This window comes from Dipteris shenzhenensis, chromosome 11, assembly GCF_047967505.1.
Source record: "Dipteris shenzhenensis isolate YYH24624 ecotype China chromosome 11, Dip_SZ_1.0, whole genome shotgun sequence".
NCBI lineage: Eukaryota > Viridiplantae > Streptophyta > Polypodiopsida > Gleicheniales > Dipteridaceae > Dipteris > Dipteris shenzhenensis.
The window spans coordinates 35604791-35618836 of record NC_141606.1 but is presented as its reverse complement, the minus strand read 5'-3'; the positions used below and the strand labels follow the sequence as shown (position 1 = coordinate 35618836).

At 43.3% G+C, this 14046-nt stretch overlaps 1 protein-coding gene across 2 annotated transcripts in view; it reads left to right on the top strand.

Moving 5' to 3' along the window:
- Positions 1-830: 830 nt before the first annotated feature.
- The window catches only part of LOC147896958 (ABC transporter C family member 8-like), a 212276-nt gene continuing 199060 nt past the window's right edge, over positions 831-14046 (top strand). The window contains exons 1-5 of one of the 2 annotated variants that reach the window (XM_087381667.1): positions 831-1119; positions 2443-2529; positions 2706-4729; positions 4876-5196; positions 5316-5402. In XM_087381667.1, coding sequence (XP_087237793.1) covers positions 2505-2529; positions 2706-4729; positions 4876-5196; positions 5316-5402 — 2457 coding nt within the window. In that variant the 5' untranslated portion in view covers positions 831-1119; positions 2443-2504. The remainder of the gene's footprint in view (positions 1120-2442; positions 2530-2705; positions 4730-4875; positions 5197-5315; positions 5403-14046) is intronic. The other variant, XM_087381668.1, reaches the window with a different exon arrangement.

Sequence of the window (14046 nt, the reverse complement as noted above, 5' to 3'; positions counted from 1 at the left end):
GATTCGCGATTCTGTAGCGGTAGCGACCAGCTCCATAGCGACACTAGTTTCTTTTGTTTTTGTGTCTTCTCTAAATTCTAATCGGTTTGGTTTGTCCGTTGCCCATCGTTCTTTGCAAACGTGCGCACCAGTAGATCATCGCGCACTGTCATGATTTGGACTTCTCATCGATCGCCGGCAGACCTGCAGCACCGCATGCAGTAGCAGAGGTGACTTTCAACTTCTGGATGCAGTAGATGATTTGACGGGGTGTCCAAATTCTACTCGAAACCCAAATTTGTTTTCCCATACAAGTTGATGGAAACGTTGGCATAGTACATCGCGGCTGCTTGCTACTTGATTGTGATTCACAACCAGAAGCAGCAGCACCGATATCTTCTATTCACTAGATCACTAGTATCTGCACAAACGAGAATCAATAGGTTTTTCAAGGATCAAATTCAATCATGTTCAGTTAATGGGTTGTACGCAGACAAGTTGCAGCGGACCACATAGCAGTGATCAGCATTGCATCCTCCGTATTTAGCAACGTATACAATGAAGCTTGCTGAGTAAAACAACTCCTCTCGAAGAATTTACAATTCGCTCCCTACAATTAACTTGTCATGATTCAGTATTCAGGCTATGCGATTAGCACCACTGAGAGACGTTGGAGAAATCGCTGTTCCTGGATTCCTCTAGTCGGATCACATTGAATTCAGTGTCTCTGAAAATGACCCACGTGCCTTCGTGAATGATATTTGTAAAGCGAGCTTCTGCGAAAAAGAAATTCTGATTGTGAAAGGTACCGAAACTTGCAGCACCCGCCATGTTCTCCAGCTTTCAGCCCTGCGATCAGCTGCTTCCCGCTCATTATCACCATCGAGAATCAGGAAGACCTGCCAGTCGCGTCGTTTATAGCCATATTGAGCTTAACTATGACTATAGAGCACAGTGAAAGCAAGAGCAAAGACTCTCTACTAAGATGAATTTGAAGCGTTTGATCCAGCTTAGAAAGTCACATTGGCAGAGGTTATACTCTGTCGACTACGTGCAATCCTCTTTGAGAAGCTCACATTGAATGGACAGAAAACTTTGCTGGAATCTGGAGCCTGGACTGTTTGAGCTGCCCATCCGGAGGTATGGATTCCCATTAATCCCGCGATTGCGAGGTTGATTTTGAGGATCGAGCTAGACACAACTTGATTGAGAACGAGGCCTCTTCAAAGCACGGCTAAGTCTTTTTCATTTCACGATTCTAGAGTCTCCGTTTAGTATGATAGTCCTCCATTTAGAAGCCTGTTAATCGTCGGCTTTGTCATTGCACCTCGCCTAGCGGAATGCGGCCTGTTCCTACCGGGACACCTGCAGCTAAGATGAAGTTTTGCGTTGCAAGCTCCTCGCCTTTCCACCATTTCACGGTTGATGGAGCCACTTGCCACGATCAGTTGATTCTGTTCAATGAAGTCCTATCGTCGGTTTAATGTTACTTCCATTTTGATGCTCCTTTTCAATCGATACAAATAACGACGGCCGCTCGTTATCTCAATAATCACTGCAATCTCAATTGACACGTGTGTCTAAACATCTAGTCCCCTCCATGCTGTAGACAACCTTCAAAGTAGGAGCGGTTGTCCTTTTCATTTTCACATGCTCGTAGGAATGACGATAGCCCAGTGTAAATAATGTTCTTTCTGATGAGGTGCACCAAGGTACAAAATATTACGTGTAGCTTGGTGTGAAGTGCATAAAACCTTCTGTGCAGATTCCCCTGCGCTCAATTTAAACCCTGCACCTTCGTGCACAATGGCTGAGGTTCAATCATCTACCACTACACTATGGAGCAACCGTCAAAAGTGCGTGCACATCTGTGCACGTTTATGCAAATCTGTATACAGTTATGTGCGTACGCCTGCACTCCGGCGACCAGGAAAGGTGCTGTGGTGGTAAGTGACATTCCATGTAAGAAACAGCCACAGATGATTGGCGACAGCTTTGCGTGCACTACAGCTAATCACAATTTTGGCTATTTCAGTACCACAATCAATAGAAGGTGGACAGCTGGTGCAGTGATAGAAGGTGGACAGTTGGTGTAGTGACTTGCAAGCAGAACATGGGACGCACAATGCATGTGTGTTAGGTGTGGGCCATGTGCATCACGCACATGAACTTGTATGTGACGGGGTGTGGCGAGAACTTGTATGTGCAGGAATACACAGGGTGTGTGCAAGTTTCTCTTTGTTTGTGCATGCGAGTGAGTGTGGTGTGCATTCACGCGCATGATAAGAGATGAAATTGGCATCTGATGCAAGCTAGTGAGCTTAGAGAGAGAGAGAGAGAGAGATCGACAAGTTTTGCGTTAGGTACTACTATAAAACATGAATATTCCATCAATGTTCAGAGATGATGGTTATTTTATGTGGCTTTCTGAAACAAAAGGACATGCATTATTGGTTATTGCAGTTTCTGCAGATGCTCCTGGTTCTGCAATTAGCTGATTGGATGCTTTTATCAATTAAAAAGCAATGGCAGCAGCCAACCTTTTGACAGGTGATTAACATTGAACATCATTAAACTTAATAGATCAACATTTTAACACTGTTCCTTGGTCCTGCCTTTTGGCCTTTTTGTAAGTTTATCTTATCGTCTTTCCTGCAAGTTAAATTTGTGGACTCCTTTGAAAGTACTAAGAAAACTCAGTATACAAAAGTTGGTCATTGATGCAGGGCCATTGATGCTGCTTTGTGGTCGGTATCCTTCGATACAAAATAAAACGTTTCCCAAGCAATGCAGTGAAATTGACAGCGATTCAATACTTAAAACATGTTTGCAACAAGGTGTTGCATGTATTCTATATATTGCTTTAATCCTTCTCCTTTCCCTTCTTGCACTATACCAGAAATTGAGATGGAAAAGGGCACAATTCCAGGAGAGTTCCTTCTTTTCTCGGTCAAAATTGAATACTCTCTCTTTTCTGCTTTCCACTCTTGCTTTATTTGGAAACTGGGGGATCGTCATGTGGTTACTCTATTCCAAGCTTATCAATCAAAACCAAGTCGCAAATCATGATGTACTATTCTATACGTTCCATGGATTGACATGGTTTGTTGCTGCAATCCTATTGAAAGAAAGAAAGAAAAGTGTGGCTGTTAAATTTTGCTGGATTGCCATTTTCTTAATCGGGACTCTGATGGCTTCTCTATCTTTCTGGGATCTTTTTCAAGGAAAATGTCTCACCCTTTATGGAGGAGTCATTCTGGCAAGTTGGCCAATATGTTTTCTCTTACTTGCATGTGCACTAGAACAATCACATTCATCGGATTTGGCAACAAGAGAATTTTTGGAGCCATTGTTATTAAAGTCTCCAGTTGAAGACAACTCGTATACGAGCATTACATTAGAGAAGAAAGCAGGCTTCATAAATCGTGTAACCTTCTCTTGGATGAATTCCCTCCTGGAACTTGGCTACTCAAGGCCTCTAGAATTTACAGATGTGCCTCTTATTGCCCCAGAAGACCAGTGTGAAACTAACTATCGTGCCTTTTCAGAATTATGGGAGTCACAGAAAAATAATTCAGCATCAAGCAGGCGATCAATTTTATGTCTCTTAGCCCAGTGCTACTCAAAAGAGCTGCTCTTTACAGGATTTTGTGCATTCAGCAGAACACTTTCTGTGACTGCTGCACCTCTTCTCGTCCGTTTCTTTGTAGATTATGCAGGTGGAAACAAGCTGTATAAGAATGAAGGATATGTGCTGGTAGGGGGACTTTTTATAGTCAAGTCAATTGAGTCATTGTCTCAGAGGCACTGGTATTTTGGAGCTCGGCGTTTGGGAATGAAAATTCGGTCCACATTGATCACCGCAGTTCATCAGAAAGAATTGTGCCTTTCTAGCCTTGGAAAGCGCAAGCACGGTACAGGCGAGATTGCCAATTACATAGGGACTGATGCATATCGTGTAGGCGATTTTTGCTGGTGGGTGCATTGGGCGTGGATTGTCCCTTTGCAGATGTCTATGGCTACAATAATTTTCTTTACCGCAGTCGGACTAGCCACTGTTCCAGGGTTATTAGCAATTTTCCTACTAATTCTCATTAGCTCTCCTCGAGCTAAGCTGCTGCAGACTTGTCAAAATCGATTGATGCAGGCACAGGATGAGAGAATGAGAGCAACAACAGAGGTCCTGAGTGGTATGAAAGTTATCAAGTTACAAGCATGGGAAGACAAATTCAAAGATCGTATCGATAAGCTCAGAGAAAAAGAGTTTCACTGGCTAGAAAAAGGTCAAAAAACAAGAGCTTATGGTGCAGTCATTTATTGGATGACGCCCATAATCGCAGGTTCAGTTATACTTTTTTCTTGTATCTTTCTAAAAAAGAACCTCACTGCCACCACTATATTTACTGTTCTTGCAACATTACGCATTATTCAAGAACCAGTGCGAATGGTTCCAGAAGTATTTGCAGCATTCATTCAAGCCAGAGTTTCCTTAAAGCGTATTGACAACTTTTTGCAAGCTGACGAATTGCAAACAGATGCTGTTGAAAGGATTGCAGAATCTGAATATGCCATAAAAATGGAAGACTGTATGCTGAGCTGGAACCCTGAGCTTGAAAACAAACCTACTTTGAAGGGAATTAACATACAAGTCGTATATAAGGAGAAAATTGCTGTGTGTGGGACCATAGGTTCCGGGAAGTCAACTCTTCTTCACTCCATTCTAGGAGAGGTCCCTAGATTATCTGGAACTGTGAGTCACTGGTGACTCTCAGAAGTACAGCGCTTTTGAATCATGGATATTAATTACACTGCAAAATGAATTACCAATTGCCACTTCTTTGTTAGAGTGTCAAAAGTGAGTTACTTATCACTTTTTTAAATGTCCGTTTATTGCAGGTTCGTGTATCTGGACGGATTGCTTATGTTGCCCAATCAGCTTGGATTCAATCCGGCACAGTCAGAGACAACATCTTATTTGGAAAGTCAATGGATGACGTACATTATAAGAAAACGATCCAATCCTGTGCCTTGGAAGAGGATATTGCAAACTTTCATCATGGTGATCTGACTGAAATTGGGGAAAGAGGCATGAATCTGAGTGGTGGTCAAAAACAGAGAATTCAGCTTGCCAGGGCAGTCTACAATGATGCAGACATCTATGTATTGGATGATCCATTCAGTGCAGTGGATGCACACACAGCTTCTATTCTGTTCCATGTAAGGCTTGCTTCAGTAGGTGCTTTTGAGAACTTGATAACAACGATCCATTCAACATCATGTTTATCTTTCAATATCTATTTTATACTGAACTTGAAAGTAATACATGTGGTATACAGGATTGCGTCTTGGGAGCACTGAGAGACAAGACTGTTGTTCTTGTAACTCACCAAGTAGAGTTTCTACCAGCTCTCGATCATATCCTGGTCAGCAACTGAGGAGATATTTTGTTTCCATTGTATTTCGTACAACTACATATGACCCATTTCCATTGTATTTTGTACAACTAGATATGACACATTCCCCCAAATTACAAATTTGTTTTTTGTTTGCATTGGCAGAGATAAATGTTGAAAGTTGCACAGTTTAACCTACAGTTTGAAACGCTAGAGCAGGCCTGCCTCATGTCTGAGGGCAATGGGATTCGGAAAGAAATATCCATATGAAGCACAAATAGACCTACTTCATTTTGGACCATCTGTAACAGGCAAGGGTGGGGGCTGATGGTGCCCTGATGGTGTTGAACCAGTTTCTGTGATTCACAGAACAAGATTAAAAGAATTGAGGTGCTCATATCACTCCTATTGGGTGACAAGGGTAACCATATTTGATAGGCTGCATGGAACATGATGGCTTTCATCATGTGTAATTATGTTCTTAAAATCTGGAAAACTTTGGAGACTTGGGAATGTGTTTAGGATACACACACAAATAGGTGGAACCTTCACCTAATTATGGGTCTTGCTCTGGAGCGCGACTATCAAATGACATTCTAGAGTTCTTGGTTTAAATTTTGTAAATGGAATCTCATACTTAAAACAATTAAGGAAGTTCCATTGCAGAATTTCTATATTAGACGCAAATCTTGACATCTTAATGGGAGTTGAAGTCATCTAGCTCATTCAATATTTATCTAGCCTCAAGGCTTCTTTCTGAACCACAGGGTTTACCTTTTGTTTAAGAGATGAAATATTGAAGACTCCGCAGAAACTTGGGAACACACTCATATTTGGCAATCCTCTTGGACTGTGACACAGTATGCAACACATTTATGACACCACATGGTCCAGGGAAAATCTCCATTTTGCTTTTGCTCATCAATCATTTTGCTGGCTTCGTATACATACATAGGGAGCACAACATGAACATGTCATGTGTAATGGGTGAGCATGATGGGATGTTCCTTGTCCATTCAATTACAGTTCTTGTTCCCATACCAATTTTTGGGATGCCTTTCCTGCCTCCGCCACTGTTCCTATGGATTGTGCCTCCCGGAAATATAAGTAGGAGAAGTTATGTTTATAGTACAAAAGATAGAAGTTTCAAGAGATCCCATGGACAAGTGCATAGAATCAATCTTTCTCTCATGCTTTCATCTGCTTTTCAGCTTAGTTTTCCTTCCCTAGTTGATGCTTGCAAGTGCTGATGGACTTCCAAAAGTTTTAAAGTCAACCTTCCACCCAATAATAGTGAATGGCTACCCATTCAGCCGATCCTTCTTCCGCGCCATTGGCCGTGAGAGCTTGCCCATTTTTCAAAGACGAGTTGCAACAGCTTCAAAAAGGTGTGGAACAAGAAAGTTCCACACCCTTGTCACAGGCATCCATGGATACCACCCTCGAGAAGTAACACCTATGATTGGATGCTTTTTACCTTACCTCCTGACCTCTCCAAGCATTTATCAGATGTTCAGCTCTTGGGTGGAAGTTTTTTCAGGCAATGTTTGATTCAGAAGATGTAGTAGCACAGGTGCTTCAGGCTAGCCCTCTAGGGCTTATGGCATGAGCGATTTGGTCACGTCAATTATGGAACTCTAGCCGAGATGTAGAAGTCCAAGATGGTGGATGGACTCCCACCGATTGTAGGCAATGATCGTGTTTGCAGGGCTCGCTTGGAGGGCAAGCAACAAAGGGACAAGTTGCCACAGGAGGCCTCATCACGGGCCAAGAAGCCGCTAGAGTTGGTTCACTCCAATATCTGCGGCCCGATGCCGACAAATTCATTTGTAGGTTCGTGTTATTCTCTTTTATTTGTGGATGATTTTAGTTGGATGACCTGGACATATTTCCTGGCCAAGAAGTTTCAGGCTTATGAGAAATTCAAGGAATGGAAGGCTCAGGTAGAAAAAGAGACCAGGGAGGCAGTCAAAGCCTTCCGCACAAACAAAGGGGGGGGGGAGTTCAATTCTATGGAGTTCAATGGATTCTTCAAGAAGCACAGACCAAGCGGTGACTTACTACAGCTTGCGCATAACTGAATGGGGATGCTGAGAAGAAGCATAAGACCGTCACAGAGACAGGTTCGACCATGTTGCGAGGGAGACGTCTTTCGAAAGCTTATTGGGGTCAACACGGCTGGTACTTATCCTATACGTGGACGACCTTATCCTTATCACCAAGTCTACTTTATCTCACCAACACCAAGCCAGATATTTCCTTTGTAGCAGGGATACTCTGCCAATTCTCTGCCAAAAACCCAGGAAGGCCCATTGGGAGGCAAGCATGATGTGCTGAGGTACTAGAAGGGTACATGCACCTATGACATTTCATATAGTAAAGGCATCGAGTTAGGTGGATTCTGTGATCGTGATTGGGCAGGTGATGGTGACACCAGAAGATCAACTACAACATATTGTCTCATACTTGCATCAAGGGCTATCTCATGGCTAAGCAATAAACAACCTTATGTTGCCCTTTCATTGACAGAGGCAGAGTACATGGCTGCATCCACAACAACATGCGAGACGTTGTGGCTCAGGTGGATTTGGACGTGACTCAGGAGGATGCGACAGTGATCATGTGCGACAACCAAAGTTGCATTGCTATCACCAAGAACCCTATGTTCCATGCACGGATGAAGCACATCAAGTCCGGTACCACTTCATACGAGAGCTTTATATTGATGATATCATGGAGCTGATGTATTGTCTGATAGCCGACAACATCTCACGCGTCTTCACGAAGATGCTCCCGAGGAAGTAGTTGGAGCACCTCATTCGAATCAAAGCTCCAACCTAGCTCTAGCCTCAAAACTGAGTTTCAATCCGTATCAAAGCTTTGTCCCGATTGTTGGTACCGACTCACAAATCGATTTACTACCTGAAACAAAGTATTGCCCGAATCATAAGTCATCTTTCATGAGAGATAAATTTCTTTTATGCCCCCTCCTGCTTCCTTTTAAATGTCTTTATCTTCCCCTCTCTTCCCTCCCCTCCCTTCCTGTGACTCTCTCTCTCTCTCTCTCTCTCTCTCTCTCTCTCTCTCTCTCTCTCTCTCTCTCTCAGCTCCAGCCCGAATCAAAGCTCCAACTCTAGCTGCGACCTAGCTCTAGCCTCAAAGCTCTAGCTCCAATCCATATCAAAGCTCTGTCCCAATTGTTGGTGCCGATCGACCTGCTACCTGAGACGAAGTGCTGCCCGAATCATGAGTCGCCTTTCATAAGAAAGCAAATTCTTTTATGCACCCTCTTGCCATAGCTTGCCAGCGAGCTATGTTAGGAGGTGTCTTTTTTTTAAATAAGTAAAATCCCCACCCCACCCCCTCACAACATAGCTCATCAAGGAGCTATGCTAGGAGGGGGCTTTTTTTCCATTGATTAGAGATGGTTTTGGAGCCACGTCTTTGTCATGTGGACCATGTCTTTCTTCAGTGGGATCAAGGCAAGTCAAAATGGATTGCAGCACTGGGGGGTAACTCTGTAGGGCCTTTCCCTCACTGATTTTATAGCAAGTAATGCTAGGAAGTTTCATATCATTGCCAAAGGTTGGAGAACTCCCAAAACTCATCATTGAAAGGGTTTTCAGGTTACCTTGAAGATTCAAGGGTCTTCTTGGAGGAGACTCTAAAGTTCCCTCAAGAATAGAAAAGTCAATCTCTTACTTTGGATTTTAATTCATTGAGGGATTGCACTGAATTAATGGAGAATCATTTTGGAGCTGATCCCAATTGTCATCCATACTCCTCGTTGAAATGTGCAATCATGAGTGCCTAAGTGGTAAAACGGAGAGGGATAATAGAACCTCACCCGTGATTGACAAATGGCTGTTAATGGCATAATCCCATAGACGAAATCCATTGCCTAACTCCAAGGTATATGGAGCCTTGGTGATAGCAATCTCCAATACCCCAGATCCATCTTTTGGGGAGAGGTCATTGGAGTGGCTAGGTGACTAAGGGTTGGGCCCCTCTATACACAGCTCCACCCCCCCCCCCACCAAAGAAAAGACTTCTAAGTAGATCTATTGTATCCTTGTAGGTCTATTGTATCCAATTTATTCCAACAAATGCAATTCAATCTATTAAGGGAGCTCTATGTAGATCTATTGTATCCTTTTGAATTTGTTGTCTTTGCTCTATACTCAACAAACACAATTCAACTTATTAGGGGAGCTCTATGTGGATCTATTGGATCTTTTTATATATGGCTTAGTTGGAGGCTTTAAGAATTTCTTATGTATCATTTATAGAGAAAGAGAGAGAGAGAGAGAGAGAGAGAGAGAGAGAGAGAGAGAGATGATGGTTTTGCTTCTCTATGAAAGACACTCCTAGAGCAAAGTTCAAGGGAGAAGTATAACATGCAAAGCATTAGAAAAAAAATACCCGAATAGGGCAAAATCAAAGTCTTGTAAGGGAGCTTGGGAAAATGCAAGCTTGACACTGAAAGTGCCACCCCGACCCTGTAGGAGACTCCGAGAAGAATGGTAAGCCTTTACAAACAAAACAGCCCTCTTGGTAGAGATTGCCCGTGAAGACCCTTGCATGCTTTCCTAAATTGCCACCGAGGTGTGTATAGGGTGGACCTGAGAACTATCTAAAGCCTCTACGCATATGCATATCCAAATATGCCATGTTGCTATGCTTGCCAGAATCACCCATGAAGTATCCACATAGGCATGTGCAGGTCTATATGGAGAGCCAAGAATGTCCTCTAATGAACATGACTCAACTAAATGTCGTCGAACCGAAAGAGACTAGGAAGAGTCATGTCTCTTGTAAAAAACTTAATGCTCGGACAAAGATAGACAAGCTATTGAGCCCCAGGTCATGAAGAAAGGAGAACGCATAAAGGTGCTTTATAATCTAGCAATCCCCTTCCAGATGATCCTCACCTATTGGCAGTCCCATAAGCAGTACAAGATAGACTCCTCAATAGAAAGGCAACGAGTATAAGTGGAATCTGTCCTGAACCTTGACCTCCACTCATTCATTGCAATCTCTCCATGCATAGAAAGCCAAAATATGAGCGATTTTTCTATTCCTGAGGGATTTTCAGAGTCTTTTTCAAAATGATTTATGAAAATCAGCAAAACCCTGAAAATTCTCCCAAGGTGGAGCTTTGGTAGGCCTCTAGCCTAAGAGGCTAATATGAAACTTCCTGGGATTACTGACCATGTATCAAAAGGAGGGAAGGCTCTTCTCTCGGTGCCCTACATCAATCCACTCCCACTCCCCAGGATCCCATTACAAGTACAATAATATGGAGACACCTCCATAGAAATTCTTGATGAACCTAAGGGAATGTGATCCGGGTTAAGGTCTTGGAACCAAGAAACATTGCTCCACATGACTTACAACCTTGACAGGTAGAAATGGAAAATGTATCAGTATACCTTCCATAGGCCTGGCCAGTGTGCTACCAGAATTGACATCGAAGACCAAGGCATCCCTGTCTGATCCTTGCAATTCTATGATTTGAAAGCGGAATCCCTGATGGGTATGGCTGCATCAATTTACTGGATTCTAACTGCACTCCCTATGAGGTAACTTACTACCTGAAGTTCGCGATCATCTGAAAGTCTTTTGAAGATCTTTTAAGGACCCACTAAGAAATCAAGACCTCTACAGAGAGTCTACCATGATCATCAAGTATACTATCATTCCACATGATAGGCTGTCTATCAATCTCTTCCTGAGAAGAAGGGGTAACTCTCCGAGGTACTCTTGAAACTAGCCCAAGCTTTCAAGATAGCAACAATAAAAGGGGAGGAGGGAACCCTGAGATGGGGGCGAATGTGAAGATCCACCTGGTACTATCCATCCAATCTACACTTGAGGAAGGAGAACATGATGAAGAGACATGGTAGCTAGCTAGGAACGGAATGGAAATATGGAAAGCATAATGAAAGGCAAAATGGAAAGGAAGGAAAGTACAAGTGCAAGGCAATAACCAAAATACTCACAATGTATTGATAGCTTGATGTTGACTGATATATTGGATAATAGACAAGTACAACAATATATAGTGTGCCACTAGACTCTAGAAAGCCACAATGTCTATGGGATATCTCCCAATATGACACGTGACATGTCTAGGACTCACTAGACTATAAAACCACTAGTATACTCATTTTTGACTCACTTTGGCTTCATATTCCAACACCCCCCCATGAAGGCAAGGTGAGAGACTACTGGAATGGAACCAAGAACAGAACATGACAATGACGGTCTAAGGTGAGGGACTATTGGAATGGAACCAAGAACAGAACATGACAATGACGGTCATCAAACTGTACACCCTATGTAACTCAGAGGCTAAAGTCTGAGCGTGTTCAGAGGTTGATCCAAGCACTCTCATGGCTTGAGACTCAACATGCTCAGAGGCTCAAAATATAGCATGGCTACATGACGAGCTCATAGGTCTAGGAATACACCAACATCCTGGAACTTGGCCAGGCCTGATAACGAGACCTATCAAAGCCAATACATGGCTCCCATAGTACATCCCCCCTTGGCTTCATAACAGGACATGTTAGGAAGCCACACACCAAAATAGGAAAACCAATACATCTTTTTAGGAGGACTATCCAAGGCGGAGGACCTTTAGACTAAATGAAAACCAAACACTAAATACATATCATTTTAGGGGGACTACCCAGGGCAGAGGACCCCAAAATACATCAAGCTGTAGTAATAACAAAATAGATCTCTTATGATAAGAGATTTCCTCCAAGTAGCCACTGCACACGTGTGCACATCCTTGCGAGACGATGACGATGTCGAAGAAGTGCTAGGCAAGAATGCCCTAAAAGATGTGTAGGTGAAGTCCATGGGGTAGCTAGATGGAGCACTTACATAATGACTCTCAAAATGGCTAAGGGAGAGTCACCGATATCGAAGTAGAGACCGAAGGTGTCACAAGCACTCGGAGAGTCGGTCAAAAGTGGAGCTCGGGCACCAAGGACAATCGGGCGGTAATCAGAGAAGTCAGAAAGTGTTTGGAGCTCACATCAAGCTCGGAGCAGCTCCAATAGAATGTCGGGCAGAAGGAGCAAATGGTGGGTTGGAGCAGAGGTCAACGATGAAGAGGATCAACAGCTCCACGTTGAGTTGGTTGCATCATGCTTGGGCTGTCAAATCATTGAGCTCCAGAACAAAATTCACGCGCAGAAACAAATTTCCTCACTTCTTGCAAGGGCTGTAACTTTTCACAGAAAACTCGGATTGCAATGATGTAAAAACGAAATTTGTAGTTCTCAAGGTCCTCTACAATTTTCCTGAAGACACAATGTCGTGATTCTACTTCCAGATCCAGATAGAAGCGTCACATCGTCCGCAGGTCACAGAGAGAGCAACAGAAACAGCACCACTTCAGGACGTCTTTGTAGCTGAAGGAAGGAGAAGAGCTCACCAAGGAAAGGGAAGACAGGTGGCAGAAGCTCAAGTTGGAGAAGACAACGTTGGAGGAGAATCCCAATGTTGATGAAGCCTTCAATGGAGAGGAGTAGGGAAGGGAGCTCCTCCAAGAGAAGAGAGGACAGCTTCTCTTTTCGACCACCCTCTACCTCATGGAGAAGCAAGGAGGAAGGGAAGAGCTAGGAAGGAAGGCTCGGATACCATATGAAGAGACATGGTAGCTAGCTAGGAACGGAATGGAAATATGGGAAAGCATAATGAAAGGCAAAATGGAAAGGAAGGAAAGTACAAGTGCAAGGCAATAACCAAAATACTCACAATGTATTGATAGCTTGATGTTGACTGATATATTGGATAATAGACAAGTACAACAATATATAGTGTGCCACTAGACTCTATAAAGTCACAATGTCTATGGGATATCTCCCAATATGACACGTGGCATGTCTAGGACTCACTAGACTATAAAACCACTAGTACACTTATTTTTGACTCACTTTGGCTTCATATTCCAACACATGATTGCATGCTTTGGATGAACAGATCCTTCCATGATTCCTGTCCTGGCAAAAGTTCTCTAACCACCACCTTGCACAATAAGTCTCTTCTTTGCAAGTCTAGATATATTATGTTGCGGCCTCCTTCCCTATTGGAGAGAATCAAAGTCTCCCAAACCACCTTGGCTCTGGTGTTTGCCAAACCATTTAGTCCACTCGAAAGAAAATTCCTTATCGGCCTTTTGAGCTGAGTGATGCAATTCCTAGAATGGCACCACCAAGAGCAAACAAACTTCCTGGTACTCTCCAACACCGTCGTGATGCCCACACCGACCTAGCAACTCAAGTGTCTGTAGACACCTCTCTGGATCCAATTGAAACCAAAATCTGCCCCCATGCTGAAGTGTCCTTGTCACTAAACCAATTATTGTGTGCACCTGCTGCAATACAAAAACAATACAAGGCTGCCCCAAAGGATGTGAGATTCTGTGTAGTGGCATCCATGAAAATAGCAGTATCATCAGCCAACTCACTATCCCAGAGCCCCTCACCTTGTTTGAGGGGAAGTCTCAGCCCAATAGTATCCGCTTGGGACCTCAAAATCTGCTCATTGCTTCAGCCACAAAGAAATACAAGAAGGGGGCAAAAGGGCATCCCTGGTGAACTGACCTGGAAAGCTAAAATCTCGCTTCCCTTCCACCTTTGATAAGGACCTGGCTGTG